Raw genomic sequence first — 20,736 nt, 5'->3', positions numbered from 1 at the left:
CAGCTCGTACAAAACAATAATAAAAAACAAGTCAAAGCATTTCGGCTCTCCTGCCGTCATGGATCGCAAAGGGGAGAAAAAAAGAGTGCGCTCACACTAAGGTATATGGCCAATCATGCCATTATCCGTGCAACAGGGTCAGTCTGCAAGACGTAACTAAATAGCCTCAAGGCGAGACAAAAGTAAAGCATTTACTAACGACATCAAGGGATTTTTGAAAGGCAAGCCCAGGAACGAAAGAAAGTGATGGGCACGAGATGGGTGTGGTTAGAGCCCACAGAGCAGAATACAACATGTTGAAAAGCAGCGCTTGAGCACTGCAATGCTCGACCTAAAAAACAAAATACATGGGGAATCAAGGAGTTAGAGCTATGGTGGGTAGCAAATTCAAGTCGCTCACTGGAATTAGGTGGGTCGAGGAGAAAATTTGAAAAGAAAAAAAAAAGTAAGGCAGAGAACCGTGCTCTCACATTCATGAACACTAAGAAAACATTGGGGGATAAAGTATACGTAGAGTCAACAAAAGAAAGCAAGTAAGAGTGGCAAGGTAGAATATTGAAAGTGCAGGGAGTAACTTCTTGGAAAAAGTGAAAGTGTAGTCGATGTGGCAAAAAAGGTGGGGTGTACTGAATTTTCATAAAGTAGGTAATACTGTAGTTTGGTTTTATGAGCCTAATGAATGCCTTTGCACTGTGAAAAGTTTGTGGAACCAGGATAGATTGAAAAGGTTGGTCAGAACCGGTTCATGCAACAATGTATTTTGTTAAATACACATACAACCAATGAGGTAAGTGAAACGCCTCTTAGCATCTTAATTCCATTTAACAGAGTAGGTGTATTTATGCTAAGCACCAATAGCTCTATAAAATTTGATATGGGCTACAAAATGAAAGATTGGACATACTTTTCCAAATTACAGCAACAGAAGTAAATTTCCTTGTTGGTTGGTGGTCCTGATGACCACTAGGCTGTCACAGGAGACTGCACAGGCACCAGGGCTCTAGTTCAGTGACTGAAGGGAGAGACATAGAATTCAAACTCCCTGTTCTGTGGGAGGTGTAGATCAGTGCAGTTGCTCTGCTAGTTTCACAAGTTTTGTTTCCTGAAACTGAGAAAAGGCCAAAATCCTTACATTGCTCCAGACAGAAGGATTAAGAGCAAATTACTATCAGCAGAATGCATATGAGGTAACCCTCATAGCATCAAGTCCTAGACAGTCAACAGGTACATGACCGAAGACCCCCACAGACACTGCCTTAGCTCAGGTGGAGCCAAGCAAAGTCTGATATTGTACTCCGTCACAGAATCCTTCACCTCCTATAGTGCCACTGTTAGAGGTAAGAAAGGCAGTAAAGGATAATACATATTATACTGGGCAACTCAATATTTGGTAAAGAAAACCACTCTCTATTTGTGACATCATATCACATTCACATCATCAATTACATTTCTAAAAGTGCAAAAGACTGTTACACTGGTTAAAAACAATGGCTTAATCAAACAAACAACGAGTGCAGAAGCTGTGTGTCATGACAGGAGCTGAAGGAGGGACATTAAAGACAAAAAGCTAAGGTGTTGTCAATAAACGTTAACAGACTGTACCAGGTCCAAGTACTCACTATATATGGAAATGGACCATGTGTGGTGAGGCAACAGGTGTGCTGTGTATTCTCTGGCCATGCACTGTAGACTTCCCACTGACGACACAAACCAGTTGGCATTAAGCGCCGCACAGTTGGCATGGAGCACAATCTGTATACACCCTCTCACACACACACACATCCACATACATACACACATGTGCTTCCTAACAGCTGCCTATGGCCTTTTGCCATGAACTGCTGCAACCTTGACCACTCCCTCTAAGCAGAGCTCGAGATACAAGAGTTTTGCAGGGTGCAGTGGACACTGGGGAGGTGATATGCGGGATGGGGTGGGGAAGTGGGGGTTGTAAGAAGAGCCACCCTTCTGTTAGGCCACATTTTCTCCATCCTGAAACTTACTATGCAGGGTCCTGGTTGCATGTAGTGGGTTTAGACCTCTTTACAATAGGAGTTTGTGAAGTGCACAGCTGCTCCCCAGGAAGCATCCTAGTACTAGTAGCAAGGTTCTGAAAAGGACCTAAAAACTAACAACCACAAAAAAAAAAAAAAAAAAAAAAAAACTTACTAAGAAATGTTATCAAGTTTTTATGAAAAATAGAGTCAGAGGGGGCGAAACGCAGAGCGATTGGAAAGACCCTAGGAACTTGCAGTAGCTTTAAAGGGATCTCAAAGATCTGCACTGACAATAGGATTTAAGCCGTCTTCTTACAAAGGGCCTTTCTGTTCGAAGACTCTACAGGCAAAAATGAATGCCTTGAATTTAATTTGGTTAGCAATTGGCAGCCAATGCAGTGGTCGCAGGTAGACAGAAACTGATAAGTTGCGCCGGAACCTTCAGAATAAGACGTACTGCACCATTTTAAATAATCTGTAGACGGTGCAACCAAGTACAACGGCAGGTCCAGATATAAGATGGTGATGTAGTCTAGCTTGGAAGTAACCAGATAGTGAAAAATGGTCTAACGGATGACCTCAGGTACCAGATGGAGCATCCTCCTAAGTGATTTTAGAGTAGCAAAGCAGCCTGTAGATAAAACTTAAACCTGTGGTTCATAATTAAAGCTTACATTTCTCACAATTGAAGACGGTACAGGGGGTTAACAAGCTCCAAAGGCCACCACTTATGGAGTGTGGGTAATGATTGGTGCCAAAAAAGAGGATTTCCATTTGTATCGGAATTCACTTTGAGGCAATTGTCATTCATCCACTCACACACAGATGTCAGACACAGTTTAAAGGAATTCAAAGCTTCTACATCACTATACTAAAACAACAGACGAAGCGGAGTATCATCAGCATGGGAAATCACTTGCAAGCCCCAAGCTTCCTCAAGGTTTGCAGGAGGAGGCAACTAAACATTAACAAGCATTTGGAATGCAATGGGTCTCCAGTTTGCTCAAGTAAGAGCTATTCGTGTTGTAAATTCCTAACAGGACTTTTCTTGCCACACAAACTGAAAATAAAAAGTAAAACAGTTGACATATGCAAGCCGATCCGAAGCTCCACTGCTGCCGTGAGCGTAAAGGAGAGTCACAAAAGGAAAGAAAAATTTGCTTGCAGTCAAAGTAATTGTCAAAAGTGCAATTATCCATGTAACAGGGTCGATGGTCAAGACGGTAACAAAACCGCCCCAAGAAGGGACATATGTAAAGCATTTACCAACTAAAACAAAGGATTTTTGAAAGGCAAGCCCATGAACGACTGATAGTGATTGGCGTGGTTAAAGCCCAAATACATACCAACATGTCAGAAAAACAGCCTTTGCGTGCTGCTATGCTCAACCTAAAAAGGGTACGGCTCTAGGCAGAGCTTTAAAGCATCCCACAATCAAGTGGATTAGCAGCTGAAGTAAAAGGGGGAAGAAATATCACATGGGTCCTGCCTTCATGGTAAGATTTAAGTGAGACCCACATCTGACCTCGGACTCTAATACTTCTCGGCGTGTTTAGAAGAATAGAGTGAGAGATTGCATCCAGTAGGACTACCATTGCTGTAGCATACTGATCAAGATTGTACTTTATTAATTTTGAAACCTCCAAGAGGGTGCGCTCTGTGCTGTACCCTGCATAGAAACCAGATTGAGTATCTTGTAGAAGGCGATTTAACTCTAGAAAATGGGAGAGTTGTCCCAGTTGACCAACTTCACCATCATTTTTGCTGCTGCAGGTAAGAGAGAAATATGTCTGAAGTTACTGAGCATCTTACTCCTCACACTCCAGGGGGGTGATACTAATCAAAAAATTAACGCCCTTCCCTGCCACTCACACTATAGCAGGTGGCCTGGGCCGCTACGTCATTCTGCAGTGAACAGTGGGAGGGACCCCAGATATGATGGTGAATGTGTTCGGTCCAAACGCAGATGACCCTGCATTTTACACTAACCTATGGAATGCACTGGGTCCCCTGCGCCAGCTGAGATCCTATGGGGAGGCGAATTAAACACAACCATTAATGTAACGCAGGATCGATCGACAGGAATGCCCTGTCATGACCAACACTCTGCCAGAATGCTACGAAAGGGTATGGAGGAATTCAATACGGTAGGTGTCTGGAGGCTACGCAACGCAGGAGTAGAGAAGGTTACGTTTGTGTCGACTGTGCATGCTACCTTGGCCCGTTTGGATTACTGGCCGGTGTCAGGAAAGGTGAGCCACAGGCGTTCAGGATATGGCTCATAAACCACAAGCAAGTCAGACTGCATATTGCCACTTCCACGCTCCCTTTCAGTCCTTTCACCTGGAGATTTCAGGGCGTGGCCCTGTCAGCTCAGGTTTACAAATACACTATTGGGCAAGCCATAAGTGAATATTTTGAGATCAACTAAGACTCAGTGGAGGAGGCTGATACCCTCTGGGAGGCTTTAAAGGACACCATACAAGGAGTGTGCATCTGTTTGAAAGTGGGGATCCTTAGAGATATCCTAGCCCAAGGGGGTCAGGAGGAGCAAGCCGTACAGCAACTAGAACAAAAGTATGAAAGCATGGGAAACACAGATGTGTTGGCGCACATTAGATCTCATGTCACTAACTATCAGGAGCTGGCTGATGGAAAACTACATTATATATCCGAACACCATGTGGCTCGGGAATATGGGGAAGGTGGCTGCCCGGTCAGGTCCTCAGCTGCCAAAATACGGCCTGCCAGGATCACTCATCTAGTGACCAACATAAAAGATCAAGATGGCAGGGACAGCTGGTACACAACCAATATCTTGAGTGCTTTCAACATACTATCATGCTCTATACACCCACTCCGTAACAGCCGATCCGCATGGGATAGGGACCTATCTAGCGGATTTAGCTGTAGCGTGGCTGTCTGCTGCACAGTGGGAGTATATCTCAAGACCGACAGAACATAAAGAAGTGCAAGATGCAATACAGGCGTTTCCATAGGGAAAAGCACCAGGCCCAGGCGGTCTGACCGGCAAATTCTATAAGGCATATGCTGCGTGGGTAGCACCACACCTACACGCTATGTACATCGAAGCATACGCAAAGCAGGTGCTCCTGGCAATTTTGAGAGAGGCCCTCATGGTCAGAGGATAAAGTGCCTGATCGATGTGGGTCATATCGCCCCCTATCACTTCTAAACAATGAAATCACGATATTAGCAAAGATTCTGGCAAGCAGCATGCAGCCCCTCATGCCGAATCTTGTACTCCGTGATCAATTCGGCTTCATTCAAAATTGCTTCACCACACACAACTTACGCACAATCTTTGCCCTGCTTCACCGCTTGAACCCGCAGCTGGAAGCAGCAGCAGTATTTCTAGATGCTGCCAAGGCCTTCAACTCTATAGGATGGCCCTACACATTCACCATTTTAGAATGTATGGGAATACCTAGTACTTATCTGAATTGGATCAAGCTCTTACATAACAGCACAACAAGACGGATACAGGTGAATGGGTACACGTCGCCAGTGTGCATATACCGTGGGACGAGGCAGGGATGCTCCTTGGCCCCGCGCCTATTCACACAAGCACTAGAGCCCATATCCTGTAACATCCAGCAGAGACAAAGCAGCTCTTCGATTTCGACAACGCCCTATTAGGGTGTCACTATAGGGTGACAACATGATGATTTATGTCAGAATCCCCTCCACACACCTGGCACCCATGCTCTGGGAATGCTTAAAATTCAAGCACCTCTCAGACCTCTGTATAAACTGGGAAAAGTCTAATATACTGCCACTGACGCGTTACACAGCGACCTTTCCTCTGGAGTACAACCTAGAGTGGAGCACTAATGTGGTAATATATCTAGGGATCTGGATACAAAAAGACCCAAATCTGGTGTTGCGTGCCAACTACGGCCTAGCCATGTCTAAACTATAAGATATGGTGGAAAGATGGATCTAGATGCCGCTGTCGCTCGCAGACAGCATGGCAGTGCTCAAGATAATTGTGCTGCTGCGCTTTATTTACCTCTTTAACAACATCCCCACCCACCTTCCCAGCGGATTCTTCAAACTCCTCAGAACACAGCTAATCAAGCTAGTTTGGGCAGGCAAACATCCCTGGCTGGGATGGCAAACTACTGATCCTGCCTTACAAGGGAGGCAACTTTGCTGCACCCGATCTTCAGATCTATTATCTATCTGCACAAGGGCAACATGTGTATTATTGGTATATACCCCATAACTATATCAGCACTTAGCAGTCGACAGGCATCCCTTACAGCTTTGGTATACATTACCATACAAGAGTAGAGATACGCTGCACACACAAATCAACACAACTATACTGCTGCAGCATAGCAAGCACTGGGAGCTAGAGCAGAAAAGCTGCCCCTGTACCCTAGAGCTCTGCTGCTTGGTCATCACCTGGCACAGTCGGTCACACAGGAGGCTAAGGCACTGACCCTGCTGAGATCAGCAGGAGTTGCCACAATGGATGACCTTTACCTAGATGGAACCTTCCAGGCACTCACAGACTTGCAATACATAGAGATTGCCACACCGCTTTTCTCTTTCTATTACCATTGCCTTACACATGCCAAAAGGGACCCTTATCTACATTTCCAACTGAGCCTCCGACACTGAGCGCACTCCAAACCCTACTAACTCGGTTCAGCAGCATTTGATCACCAAGCTGTATGTAGACACGCAGACTGATGCACTGATACACCGCTGCTGACTGACAGATAGCTGGAGCAATGGATCTCCGGACTCACATCACCCCTGACAAAAGATGAATGGCACTTTTGCTGTTCATTAACTGGGTACCTCACCTCCAATTGCAACCTATGCCTTATTCTTTTTAAGTATCTTCACCAAATGTATCACACGCCACTGAGATTGCACCGTTAGGGAATCGGAGAGAATGCATTCTGCGCTTGCTGTGGACAGGAAGGGGCAGACCTCACCCACCTAGCCTGGGACTGCACTCGTATACAGGGGTTTTGGAGGAAGGTGGTGGCTGAACTGTGCACTATGACAGCAGAGTCCTTCCAGTGTATGATCCAGGTGTGTCTACTGGGGCTGGTGAATTCAATGTCATAGCGCTTTTATTGGCAAAGAGACTGGTGGCCATCCACCGGGGGAAACGCTCATACCCTACATGTACAAATTGGCTGAAGGAACTAGCATTCTGCAGGGATGTACTGGGCACTTACGCTGAGGAGCTGCCTATAGCATCCCGACCAAAGGACATATAGGCCCCTCTCATAAATTACCTATTGGAACAAGAGGAGATACTCCAACTACAGTGTAGATATGGGATTGGCACATACATCACGTAGAAAAACTCAGATGTATTGGAAAAGAAGACGTATGTTTGTATCTTTTAGCTCTATCATCTATATACCACTGCAGGCAAATGTTGCTGTTTGTTAATGTGTTTTGTTCGCATGTGCTCCTCTGCAATACAGCGAACTTCAAGAAGGAATTCATCAGCTTGTTCAGAAAGGGATTAGGAAGCGGAGTGGCCATTTTGAGAATTTCAGGAGGACACTGATGAAGAGGTGAACCAGACTTACAGTTGGCCAGTACAGAGGATGAGTCCTCCAAGGAGATAGATTCAAAATTGGACAATACATGGCCAGAAGAAAAACTCTCATCCAGGGTAGATAGCAGTGCAACACGAGTAGGAAACTGATCATAAATCATTTTGATTTTATTAAATAAGAAGTTAGAGAACTTCTCACATAAGTTAGCAGAAGAAATAAAATGATTTTGAATTGCCTGGGGGACAAGGAGGTATCCATCTTAAAGAATTACCGCAGTCTGTTAGATGTTGAGGCAATTGAGAAGGAGATGAACTGTGCCTTGCAGGACCATCTACAAAAGTTCAGCAAGTCTCTCTAATGCACAGCTTTTGCCTGCCTATGATAGGATTTCCTCAACATAAGCCTGAGACATACATTGCAACCTTTCATCTTTTAAAGCAGCCGAGAACCAAGTAGCTGACAGTCGCTCTACTCTGCAATACAGTTTTTTGAGGCAATGAGACCCTGGGCTGAGGATAACCAGTTATTCATCTTTTCTAGATGGGAGTCAACTGGGCCCAAAAGGTCAAGCTGGATCTATTTGAGAGCCTCAGATAGCAGGGGTTCTGAAATTTGAGGCCAATGTCTTGAGACTTTCTGAAATGCCACCTGATGCTTCTTGGGAAGGTTTGTAACAATCTTAAGAGGAATCAGAAAATGGTTGGACCAAATTAGCTTGAGGGCTGGGTTGATATGAACATTCAGAGAGTGAGAGAAAATGAGATCCTAAGTGTCACGGCCAAGAGTGGGGCCAAGGGCATGTAGTTCAAAATTAAATTCCTCTAAAGTAGTCAAAAACTGTTTGGGCACTGGGCAGCTTAAATCATCAATGTGTAGATTAAAATGTTCCAACATTAAGAAATTTGAACAAAGTACGGAAAGTTGACCTGGCAGGTCCACAAGTAAGCCAAGGGACTCAGTGGAACAATGAAGTGGTCTGTAAATCAAGATCTACGAAACCATAAAAGAGGGATCCAGAGTAATTGAAACGAAAAATGTTTGTAGGGTCCTAATATTCAACAGTTTAAATACTCTACACAGAAAAGTATCCCGGTATACTGCAGCCACTTCGTTGCACTTTCTTATCAAATCTATCAAACTGAAATAGGAACCCAGGCCCGTTGGCAAAAGCAATATCAGGTGTGAGGGAGTCCGTAAGCTATGTTTCCATCAGAAACGATAGATGACACATATCCTCTGAAAGCAAATTACAATTATCAAAAGCATGATTCGATTAGAATCTAAAATTAATCCAGCATGCCAAAAGAGTGGTGCCTCATCGAGCGCTGAATCCCATTCACAGATACTGGATTCACAATCGCTCCTGGATGGGTGACGTCCCGAGGAATAAACGTTTCCTCACGACAGACACAGCCATAAAATCCTTGCTAAAACCGTCACACAAGTTACATTTATGGCTAAAAAGAGGAATAACAGGAGACTTTTCAGCTCATGCCTTGAGTATACCTGCACCACAGGGGGCTCACTAGGCTCACCAGCTGGTGCTGAATGCGATCCGAATACAGACAGGAGCAGGTGGGCTTATCTTCGGAGCACCAGCGGCACACCCACTGCGCGCATCCGCAGCATTGCCTGCCTTACGTAGTCAGAGGAAAAGCCAATGTCAACCACTGGAGCGCGTCTAACCAAAAACTGCACCTATGTGTGCCCTCAAAATTGCTAGCCTGCTTGAAAAAAAGTGTGACTAAGATTAGTAGCTATTCACAACCCAGTCACTCACCAACATGCAAATGACGATTAAAAGGAACAGAGCTTAAAAGTCAAATCAGTTACCGGCAACACAAGCCACTGCGCATACCCCGCCTTAAGTAGTCCAAGGAAAGGCTGGATTCCAACCACTAGTGAGTGTTGAACCAAAAATGGTGGCTCTGAGGTGAAATCAGTGAAAAACAGAAGTGAACTCAAAATTACAAGAATACTGCTTAAAAAAAAGTATGGCTAAAATTAGTAGCGCTCCACAACCCAGAAACCAACACACACACACAAATGAAGATTAAAAATCAATCAGTTACCGCTGACGGACGCCTCGATGAGAAATCAAATATTTTGTATCCATTAGACCACTCTGTACCTTATGTTGCAAAATCCAAGTGAGTACACTGCACATTTTTTGGAATGTTAGGTACAGAATGGTTAAGAAGGGAAACAAAAATCCATTCATATAGTCAATGTGTATCTTTGCATAATGTATTTTTTTTAAATCTTTGGTTCAGATAAGGTACCGACCAAACATTTTGTATTTCATGACGATTTTAATAATACCATACCTAAATGGTTATAGTGGCGACAAAACAAAATGTGGTATTACAGCTGCTATAAAAAAATTTTTTAAAAGACTAGCTTACCTTCCCTCCTTTAATTGGAACGTTGATGTAAAGATTGTTAATATCAGCGAGGGGACTGCCATTTGCAGAAACACTGTACACTTGTTCTCTTACACCTGGAGTACGAAGTGCTGGTGTCTGAAAAATTCTAAAAACATTATAAGTAATTAAACTCAATTTCCTGGCAATAATGCAACTTTTTGAACCTTTTCTTTAATGAATGAGATATTCATGAATATTTAGTTGAAAGCTAATTAAAGTTATAAGCTTGAAATTCACAATTCTGTGCATAAACCTTTCATTCCTCATATCAGCAGCTGTGACAGGCCTGTAACAGACCATTGCCACTTCCATAGTAAGGTCATTCAAAATACTATTAGGAGAACTGGACAGGTGAAAAGAAAGGTTTCACTACATACTTGGTCCCCCACAGAAAAAATACATATTTTGTTATTTGATTAAGTATTAAGGTGAGTGGAGCACATTTACAAAGCAGAGATGCCAAAAAATAAAAGCTGGAGCATCAGCTGCAGGGACAAAAGGAGGAACTGAAAAGAATGAGTGCTCAGAATTGATGGTCACCCAATCTGCCATTGTAGTAGGTAAACCAAGCACACTGGGATTAACACACAATTGCCACTTGGGTGAAATTTAGTAAACTATTCACGTTGCCAGGTATGCAACAGTAGTCAAGAGCCTAAAAAATCCTGCACAATAAAAGCAAAAGCAGAATTCTGCAAGCATGACAATAAGGCATATATCTGAAGCAAGCAGTGTAGTTATTCAACATGTGGCCAGACTGCCTGGTATGTTGCTTGCCACTTATATAGTATATACAACGAGCCAACACTGACAGAACATTAAATATATTTTTCCTTTTTCTGCAACAAATCGGGGAAATGCTATGTTCATGTATTTAAAGATCTATAGAGCAATACATCCATAAGTGAGGAAAATGAGAAACGCCCAGCACTGCAAATAGCATATAGGGGAAACAGTGAGGGCAATGTGCCGCTCTAGCACTTTCTGGAATTGTCCATGGTGTTCAAGTGGATTCCTATCTGGCATTCAGAGTTCAAAGACCAGGAGATCATTACTCTTAATATAAGGGAGATATTTGTGTCAGGGGTGTAGAGGTAGAAATTGCAGATTAAAGACACTTTTTTATGTTTCAAATACAGATTAAAAATCCGTGGAAGGCAGCTCACATTAACCTCACAGCCAACTGTAAAAGTCAGCAGAATATTAAAAGGCTTTTATTATGCAGATACGGGATAGAACTTTTCCATTGAAATGATCTAATTAAATCCAATTGAGTAAAACAGCATTCATATAAATGCAAAAATATATTTCCACATTACAACGCTGCTAACCGAACTGTTGACAGAAATAACGAGAAATGTTACTAAAGTAAATGTGATAATGCAAGTTACAGGTAAAACGTGCACAAGAAAAAGGGTGTAAGCAATTGTCTTAAGCAATACAGTATGAAATAGGGAACCTAGGAAAATGACACAAAGGAGGCTCTAATATAGAGTAAGTGCATAATATAAATCAATGAGAAACAGAAAGATAACCCATTCAGAGATTTTTGGATTTCTATTTTTTACACACTGACTGACATACTAGTAATCCATTTCTCATTACAAATATTTATGTAACATTTCCAGCTGCACAGCAAACATCGTCATTTATTCAACTAACAGATGATTTTTTTTTTAAATGTTGCAGGCATAGACAAATCTATGCAGCACAAAGAAATCGTCTGTGATGCGTTTAAGGTGACTGTGCCTCAGAAAAAAGTCTGACAGTCCCTGGTAAACTCAAATTTGACAAATGTTTCTCGCATAGACAATGAGCTTTAGAATAGCATCTTCTCACTGAAATTAAATTAATAAATTAAAAAACAGCGTACTGGTGTAAAGGCAAGAGGCTGCCAGGGTTTCATTAAACTGCGCAAGAATTCGAAATAAGCAGGCAATACATGCAGCACAAGATAAAGACCAGAAAAGTCAAGAGTAGTTTTTGCAGATAGACAATAATCGCTCTACTACCTCGTCAACACACACAGAAAATACAGCAACTCCATATAACCATACCTGGTATCAAATTTAGGTGTGACAATAGGCGTCATGCCCCATGTTGACATGTCAGCTAATTTGTTCCCTGGCGTAACTAGGTTTCTTTTACTTGTCCTGTAGTTGAAAACACAACAAAAAGTAGCTTTACACTTTTTGAGTTTATATTTTACACTTTTAAGCTATTTGTAGATGATTACAAAGTCGTACCACACACTGCTAGGTTAAGTGTCAATCTATTTAATTCCACATATATGCAGCAAATGTAATCAGTAAACAAAGGACTTGTAGTGCATCACTAGTGTACAATGCATTTATAATGAGTTCTGACTAACTGCATAACTCTTCGAGAACAGTTCAACTCGGGCCAACTCGATGTATTTCTCATTCAACAATGCAGTACTTCGAGGAGGAGAGGAGTGGGGTATTCCAGTTTCAAGTGTATGCTTAAAAAGAAGCACTTAAAAAGATAATCTCCTACAAAACATATTCAAATTGGAACTACAGCAATATAGTCAGGGACACTCAAAAGGCATGGTTGTGCGGCCACAGCGGTGTCTATGTAATTACAAATTTACTGCAGGTGACACATAATCCACCATGCATTATATGCATTTGTTCAACAGAAAAACGTGTGTCTAGCTAAAACTTTAAAAGTAGGCCCAGGCGAAATTTAAATTACACCAGTGAAATTAACATAATTTTGACATATTATGTTAGCTTGCAAAAACCACACATAATTATGTGACCGCTCGTGGCAAAAGTATAGCACAGGAGCGCAAGAACAAAACAACCAACCAGTGCATGAGCAGATGATTGCAGCAATTGTGATTTTCACACTTTTTTAAAGAGCAAAACAAGTCCTTGAGTCACAAACTGCCGCAACAACGCATTCCGCACTAAAATATCAAACTAAGTTACAGTTTTGTACTTTGCGTATTTATGCCTAATTTTCCTAATAAACAGTCTATTTACAAGAAAGCAATTCAGAGAATTTTACTACCCCCTCCCCCCAATTAAAAGGAACAAGACATTTGTTTTGCAAAGTGAGCTAGGTATTGTGTGCACAAGCTAACTGCTCAGTAGATGGTTGCTGTATTTAAGTGTTACACAGTGGTAGCAAAGAAGTGAAACTGTTGCCAAGACAGTATTTAATGTGAAAGGTGATAGACTGCGTCCCACGTAAAACCTTACATATTTAAACGTAATTCAGAGTGGAAATGGTTGCTTTGTCAGAAAAATACCTTATTTCATCAAATATGCAAATTTGTGTTACATCTGAGACATAGTACTTGGAGCAGCAGTTATTTCAAGAGCAAACTCGCACAGTCAAGAAAAAATTCCAAACATCAAACTACAAGAGAATGCACATGCAAGCTGGTTTTCGTCTGAATGCTATACTCAACAGAAATAGGTCTTAAATGTTCACACTGCTAGCAGCGCAAACTATTTTGCTGTTGGAGACAGAAGGCACAGAGTAGGAAGCTGGCATGGTGTGTGGTGGGCATATACGGTGTTATCACCTTATACCAGGTATCCCTATTAGTGAGCTGTAGACAGTAGGAAGCCAGTGCTCTCTAGAGGTCGCTGGGGATGAGCAGCCAAGACTTATCTAGGAGACATGCAATACCACTACAGTCACACAGCACATACACACATGAAAGAACCACACAGTGTTACAAAAAAAAGGCACTTTATTATGGTTACATAGATACTAAAATACTGAATAGGCAATACTCCAATAGGAGGTAAGTAAACACACTATTACATACACATTAGAAGTCAGTGATTAGCATAAAAAGCAAATGCAAGTATAAATACAATAAGAAATAGTGAAGGTTATAGGGGGGAGACCAAACCATTTACTAAGAAGGTGGAATGTGAAAGGCAGTCCCCCACCCAAGGAAGTGGAATCAGTAGAGGGGAGCTGGAGGAACTAGGAACCCCAAAAGGTGAGTACCAGGGTGCCCCCCCAGTGACCAGGAGAGAGGGGATAAGTACCTGGGGTTTCCCCAAACCTATAGAACTTTAGGAAAGGACTGCGCATGACCCAGACAAGACTGAAAAGGAACCGAAGGTGGATCCTGACGGAAGAGCACCTGCAAAAGGGGACCAAGTCCAGTTCGATTTGGAGTGTCCAGTTGTGGCAGGAGCCACTACCCACCCTTCTGTGGATGCAGGACCAGGTTGATGGTAAAGGAAGAAAGTCAGCAGTGTAGCACAGGAGTAGAATAAGAGTTTTAGAAGTGATGAAAGTGATGTCCCACATCAGCGGTCGTGATGCAGTCTGTCAGTGGTGCTGGGAAACCACAAATGAGCCTTGGCAAATGCAAGAGTCGGTGAAGAAGGTTATCCAAGGCTGAAGAGGACCAGCAAGGCCCTGGGTGACTAAACCTAAGGAGGAGAGTCCGAGGTCACCCTCAGCAGCTGGGAGAGTCACAAGAAGGGGAGGCAGTCTATACAGGTAGCAGGCACAGACGTCGCGGCGACGCCCTCTCAACACACCTGGATAGGAGTCCCCCATCGCTAGAGTAGGAGGCAGGAGACTGTGCTTTGCAGGGAAGAGTGCAGGAGGCCAGGACTACACAGAGCCTGAAGATTCCTTGGAGAGGGGATATACAAGCCTTGGTAGCTGCAAGAGTAGCGGTGCACAGGGGTAATGTTCTGAAAAGAGAAGCAAAGGCCTACCGTCTCACAAGTTGGACAGCTGGTAGAGAGTACCAAGGGGACCACTCCAGACCACCACCTGTGATACAACATTCACGCAGCTGGTCGTAGTTGCAGTTGGTGCCTGCGGATGCAGGGGAGTGACTCCTTCACTTCAAGGGAGATTCCTTCTTGTGCAGACTGAAGACTTGTTTCCCTCAAAGGATGCGCCAGAGAAACAATGTTGCAGAGCAGAGTCGTCAGAGTTGCAGATTGTCGGTTCCTGGAGGGACCAGTTGCAGTCCTGGTGGCCAGAAGATGAAGTAAACGATGCAGAGGAGTTCTGCTGGAATCTAGCACATCAAATCTGAGGACCCATCCAAGAAGGAGACCCTAAATAGCCCATGAAGGGGGATTGGTCATCTAGCAGGGTGATTACCTATCAGGAGGGGGCTGTGAAGTCACTTGCATGACCTGGCCAATCAGATGCTACCAGGGGCATCCGCCCACCTTGGATTTAAGATGGCAGAATCAAGTGGCCACGTGGAGGAACTCTGGGCACCACCCCTGGGATGGTGATGGACAGAGGAGTGGTCACTCCCCTTTTCGTTGTCTGGTTTCTCACCAGAGCAGGGGCGGGGAGGCTACCCCTCCCAAGCCATGTAACACTTATTTACAAGGAAGAGGGTGTTACCTCCCTCTCCCACAGGAAATCCTTTGTTGTGCCTTTCTTTGCCTGAGCTGGTCAAGCTGCAGGAGGGCAAAAACCTGTCTGAGGGGTCGCAGCAGTGCGGGCTCTCTGGGAAACCCCAGATGTCTAGTAGGAGCAGTGCTGGGGGTCTTCTTAGGAGCCCCCAGAGTGCACGGAATCATACAACCAATACTGGCAACAGTACTGGGGTATGATTCCGAACATGACTAGGGTCTCAGTTACCATTGTGTACCTGGAGATTGTGTCCAGTACACTGCTAAGATGGCTTCCCCACACTTACGAAGTCCAGGGTAATGGAGCTGGAGTTCGTAGAGGCACCTCTGCTGATGCAGAGGTGCCCTCACACACAGGTACCCGAACCCTGCCCTCTGGGCTAGGAAGACCTCCCATAGGGGTTATTATAGTGACATCTAGTGAAAGGGTGCATGCACCTTTTCACACATGCTGAAATGGCAGGCCTGCAGACACATATTGCATGGGCTCCAATGGGTGGCACAATAAGTGCAGCAGCACATGGGGAACCCCTGGTGCCCCAATGCCCTGGGTACCTAAGTACCAAATACTAGGAACTCATACGGGGGCACCAGTATGCCAATTGTGGGGTGAGGAAAGTCCCAACCAACCAAATTTAGAGGTAGAGAGCACAGTCACTGGGGTCCTGGTTAGCAGGATCCCAGTGAACACAGTCAAAACACACTGGCAGGCAAAAAGTGGGGGTAACCATGCCAAAAAGAGGGTACTTTCCTACACACAGTGCTATTAAAATAGGTATCCGTAGGTGCTAGGCAAGATAAAAAACAAAAAATTATTGGATGACATTTCCAGAGTACTTAAATACTGCATACATCTTTCTTAAGAAACCCTTCATTTTATTTAACATTTTGAAGCTGTGAGGGTTAAAATGACAACCTAACTGTTCCAGTGCTACAGATAGTGCAGCATATCCTGCCCCATAATTTGAGTGACCTTGGGCAGAGGATCAAGATGAAATCTTCTTCTAAAATTAATTGCCCATGTACAGACAGACAGGACTGCAAAATAAGTGACTTTTAAACATTAAGAGAAAATAACCAGAAACATGGTGTTAAAGCAGAAAAAAGTTTCGCAAAATCGACGGGGAGTTAAAAGGAACAGATGAGATGTTGTGTAAGTGGCATGGTAGGGAGGTCTCCTTCATAGACAGAAAACATATTAAGTTACAAGATGACTCAGCAACTAATGAGTATTTTGCTAACTGAAAACACACATCCATAACACACTTACTGCTGCAAAACCACAGAAAATGGAAGAATCTGGCAAGAAACAAAGAACGCAGAAAGTGAGTGTGTGCAACAAAAAAGGGACTAGTCGGCGGGGCTGCACTCAACATAAATCAAAAATAAGGTGTAGGGATTAGCAAGATAAGACTAAAATCCTCAATGACACCTCTTTTGCCCAATCCCTCCCACCACTGCAGCCATCGCTCACATGCCTGTTATTAACATGGTGAACTGGCAGGCCCTTCCTTTAATGGAGCAGGCCTAATTTTTGAGCCGCAAAGCATTGAATTCAAGTGAGGAATCAAGGTGCAGGGTTCCTGCCTGAGAATCCTTATGTAGGACACACCCAGAGTGAATGGTTGTACTGGGAGGACATCCTCTACCAATCACATATGGATAAAGAGCAGTTCAAAGTGTACAGCTTTGCAACATTCTTGTGGGCAGATCAAAAGGTGACAAACACTCAAATCAGGTGCGGGTTAAAGGGGGCTACCCTTCAGATACCAACAACTGAAGGGAGGGCACTGACTGAAAGATCCTCAATGTATGTTTAATTGGTGATAGTAACATGAAAAGAACTCTGACACAGCTCAAGGTGTCTAAAGTCAGACCTAAAAAGTACAGTGGTCTACATATTTGAAAGTGAGAGGAAAAAATACAGCTGACCCACGATTAAGGCAGCATGAACTTAGTTATTCAATTGTAAATACACCAATCTGACAGTTACCTTTTACTTGCACTCATGTTGTTTACAGATAACACGCTAAGTTTCCTCGAAGGGGCTGGAACTTTTTTGGTTGTTCCTTTTGCCTTTTGAAATAAAAGTTGCAGAGTTATTTGGTGGGTTGCACATTTCACAATTTATACATCACTTATGGCAACATCAGGACTTATTTCACTCAACAATTTTGGGTTCTTGAAGTCCCTATATGTACTAGAATTGACTGTTATATTGTCACAATTTTGATTCTATTGTGAAATCAGCATCCTGAATAAAAGCGAACATTATTTAAAGCAACAGCACCAAAAAACATGCACTCGATAGCAAAGAACAACTTAACGGGTTGTAGTCTTAAGCTCCAATTCAGAGAAGCAAATGATTCAAATATAGACCTAATAATATCAGGCTGCGAGAGAAGGACTGACAAATAAGAATCTGTGAAATGTTAAGCATGTGATATTACCTTTGTCTGCATTTTCTGATTACTTTTCTCAATTATATTTTCTATATCGTCTTCAATTGAATTTTCTTTTTTCAGCTTTTTCACTGCTTGAAGATTTCATAAAAATATTTAAAAAGCAGAAAAATATTTTAATCAGGAAAGTACAAGATTTAAGTATACATATCTTTTTCAAATGAAAAGAGAACAACTGCAATAGTTATATCCCTTTAATATATTGCTCAAATGAAAAAAAAAATCAATTTCGATAAAGCCTTTAGACATCCCTCGCTTTTTAGGGATTTCAAGCTTTGCCCTACATCTACTAGAAACCTGATGACATTACATGTACATATTTAAGTAATGGCGGTATGAGGAATAACCAAAGAATACTTTCAGAGTGAGTTAAATAAGCATAAAAAGTTCCTCAACATACTATACCATTGTAGGAAGTTGGCTCTGTATGTGCTATTTCAAAGTAAGGAATAGCATGCACAGAGTCCAAGGGTTCCCCTTAGAGGTAAGATAGTGGTAAAAAGAGATAATACTAATGCTCTATTTTGTGGTAGTGTGGTCGAGCAGTAGGCTTATCCAAGGAGTAGTGTTAAGCATTTGTTGTACATACACATAGACAATAAATGAGGTACACACACTCAGAGACAAATCCAGCCAATAGGTTTAGTAATAGAAAAATATCTTTTCTTAGTTTATTTTAAGAACCACAGGTTCAAATTTCACATGTAATAGCTTGTTTGAAAGGTATTGCAGGTAAGTACTCTAGGAACTTTGTATCATTACATTAGCATGTATACTTTTGTCATAACACACAATAAGCTGTTTTAAAAGTGGACACAGTGCAATTTTCACAGTTCCTGGGGGAGGTAAGTTATTGTTAGTTTTAACAGGTAAGTAAGTCACTTACAGGTTTCAGTTTTTGGTCCAAGGTAGCCCACCGTTGGGGGTTCAGAGCAACCCCAAAGTTATCACACCAGCAGCTCAGGGCCGGTCAGGTGCAAAGGTCAAAGAGGTGCCCAAAACACATAGGCTTCAATGGAGAGAAGGGGGTGCCCCGGTTCCAGTCTGCTTGCAGGTAAGTACCCGCGTCTTCGGAGGGCAGACCAGGGGGGTTTTGTAGGGCACCGGGGGGGACACAAGTCAGCACAAAAAGTACACCCTCAGCAGCGCGGGGGCGGCCGGGTGCAGTGTGCAAACATGCGTCGGGTTTTCAATGGAAGTCAATGAGAGATCAAGGGATCTCTTCAGCGTCGCAGGCAGGCAAGGGGGGGCTCCTCGGGGTAGCCACCACCTGGACAAGGGAGAGGGCCTCCTGGGGGTCACTCCTGCACAGAAGTTCCGTTTCTTTAGGCGCTGGGGGCTGCGGGTGCAGGGTCTTTTCCAGGCGTCGGGAAATGGAGTTCAGACAGTCGCGGTCAGGGGGAGCCTGGGGATTCCCTCTGCAGGCGTCGCTGTGGGGTCTCAGGGGGGACAACTTTGGTTACTCACAGTCGTAGAGTCGCCGGAGGGTCCTCCCTGAGTTGGTTGTTCTCCACCAGTCGAGTCGGGGTCGCCGGGTGCAGTGTTGCAAGTCTTACGCTTCTTGCGGGGAGTTGCAGGGGTCTTTAAATCTGCTCCTTGTAACAAAGTTGCAGTTCTTTTGGAGCAGTGCCGCTGTCCTCGGGAGTTTCTTGTCTTTTTCGAAGCAGGGCAGTCCTCAGAGGATTGAGAGGTCGCTGGTCCCTTGGAAAGCGTCGCTGGAGCAGGGTTCTTTGGAAGGCAGGAGACAGGCCGGTAAGTCTGGGGCCAAGGCAGTTGGTGTCTTCTGGTCTTCCTCTGCAGGGGTCTTTCAGCTCGGCAGTCCTTCTTCTTGTAGTTGCAGGAATCTAACTCTTTAGGTTCAGGGAAGCCCTTAAATACTAAATTTAAGGGCGTGTTTAGGTCTGGGGGGTTAGTAGCCAATGGCTACTAGCCCTGAGGGTGGGTACACCCTCTTTGTGCCTCCTCCCAAGGGGAGGGGGTCACATCCCTAATCCTATTGGGGGAATCCTCCATCTGCAAGATGGAGGATTTCTAAAAGTTAGAGTCACCTCAGCTCAGGACACCTTAGGGGCTGTCCTGACTGGCCAGTGACTCCTCCTTGTTATTCTCATTATTTTCTCCGGCCTTGCCGCCAAAAGTGGGGGCCGGGGCCGGAGGGGGCGGGCAACTCCACTAGCTGGAGTGTCCTGCGGGGCTGTGACAAAGGGGTGAGCCTTTGAGGCTCACCGCCAGGTGTTACAGCTCCTGCCTGGGGGAGGTGTTAGCATCTCCACCCAGTGCAGGCTTTGTTACTGGCCTCAGAGTGACAAAGGCACTCTCCCCATGGGGCCAGCAACATGTCTCTAGTGTGGCAGGCTGCAGGAACCAGTCAGCCTACACAGATAGTCGGTTAAGTTTCAGGGGGCACCTCTAAGGTGCCCTCTGTGGTGTATTTTACAATAAAATGTACACTGGCATCAGTGTGCATTTATTGTGCTGAGAAGTTTGATACCAAACTTCCCAGTTTTCAGTGTAGCCATTATGGTGCTGTGGAGTTCGTGTAGAACAGACTCCCAGACCATATACTCTTATGGCTACCCTGCACTTACAATGTCTAAGGTTTTGCTTAGACACTGTAGGGGCACAGTGCTCATGCACTGGTACCCTCACCTATGGTATAGTGCACCCTGCCTTAGGGCTGTAAGGCCTGCTAGAGGGGTGTCTTACCTATACTGCATAGGCAGTGAGAGGCTGGCATGGCACCCTGAGGGGAGTGCCATGTCGACTTACTCATTTTGTTCTCACTAGCACACACAAGCTGGTAAGCAGTGTGTCTGTGCTGAGTGAGGGGTCTCTTAGGGTGGCATAATACATGCTGCAGCCCTTAGAGACCTTCCCTGGCATCAGGGCCCTTGGTACCAGAGGTACCA

The 20,736-nt window shown here is 44.0% G+C and overlaps 1 protein-coding gene across 6 annotated transcripts in view; it reads right to left on the bottom strand.

Moving 5' to 3' along the window:
* The window catches only part of CDCA8 (cell division cycle associated 8), an 89,098-nt gene that overhangs the window by 45,744 nt on the left and 22,618 nt on the right, over nucleotides 1–20,736 (bottom strand). For 5 of the 6 annotated variants that reach the window (XM_069223883.1, XM_069223885.1, XM_069223886.1 and 2 more), the window contains 4 exons: nucleotides 17,816–17,901; nucleotides 17,359–17,441; nucleotides 12,036–12,131; nucleotides 9,958–10,084 (listed from right to left, as the gene is read on the bottom strand). In XM_069223883.1, the coding sequence (XP_069079984.1) occupies nucleotides 9,958–10,084; nucleotides 12,036–12,131; nucleotides 17,359–17,441; nucleotides 17,816–17,901 (392 nt within the window). The remainder of the gene's footprint in view (nucleotides 1–9,957; nucleotides 10,085–12,035; nucleotides 12,132–17,358; nucleotides 17,442–17,815; nucleotides 17,902–20,736) is intronic. The other variant, XM_069223884.1, reaches the window with a different exon arrangement.

The sequence above is a fragment of the Pleurodeles waltl genome, chromosome 3_1 (assembly GCF_031143425.1).
Source record: "Pleurodeles waltl isolate 20211129_DDA chromosome 3_1, aPleWal1.hap1.20221129, whole genome shotgun sequence".
Classification (NCBI taxonomy): Eukaryota; Metazoa; Chordata; class Amphibia; order Caudata; family Salamandridae; genus Pleurodeles; species Pleurodeles waltl.
The sequence above is the reverse complement of the archived record's forward strand: the minus strand, read 5'-3'. Positions and strand labels throughout refer to the sequence as shown.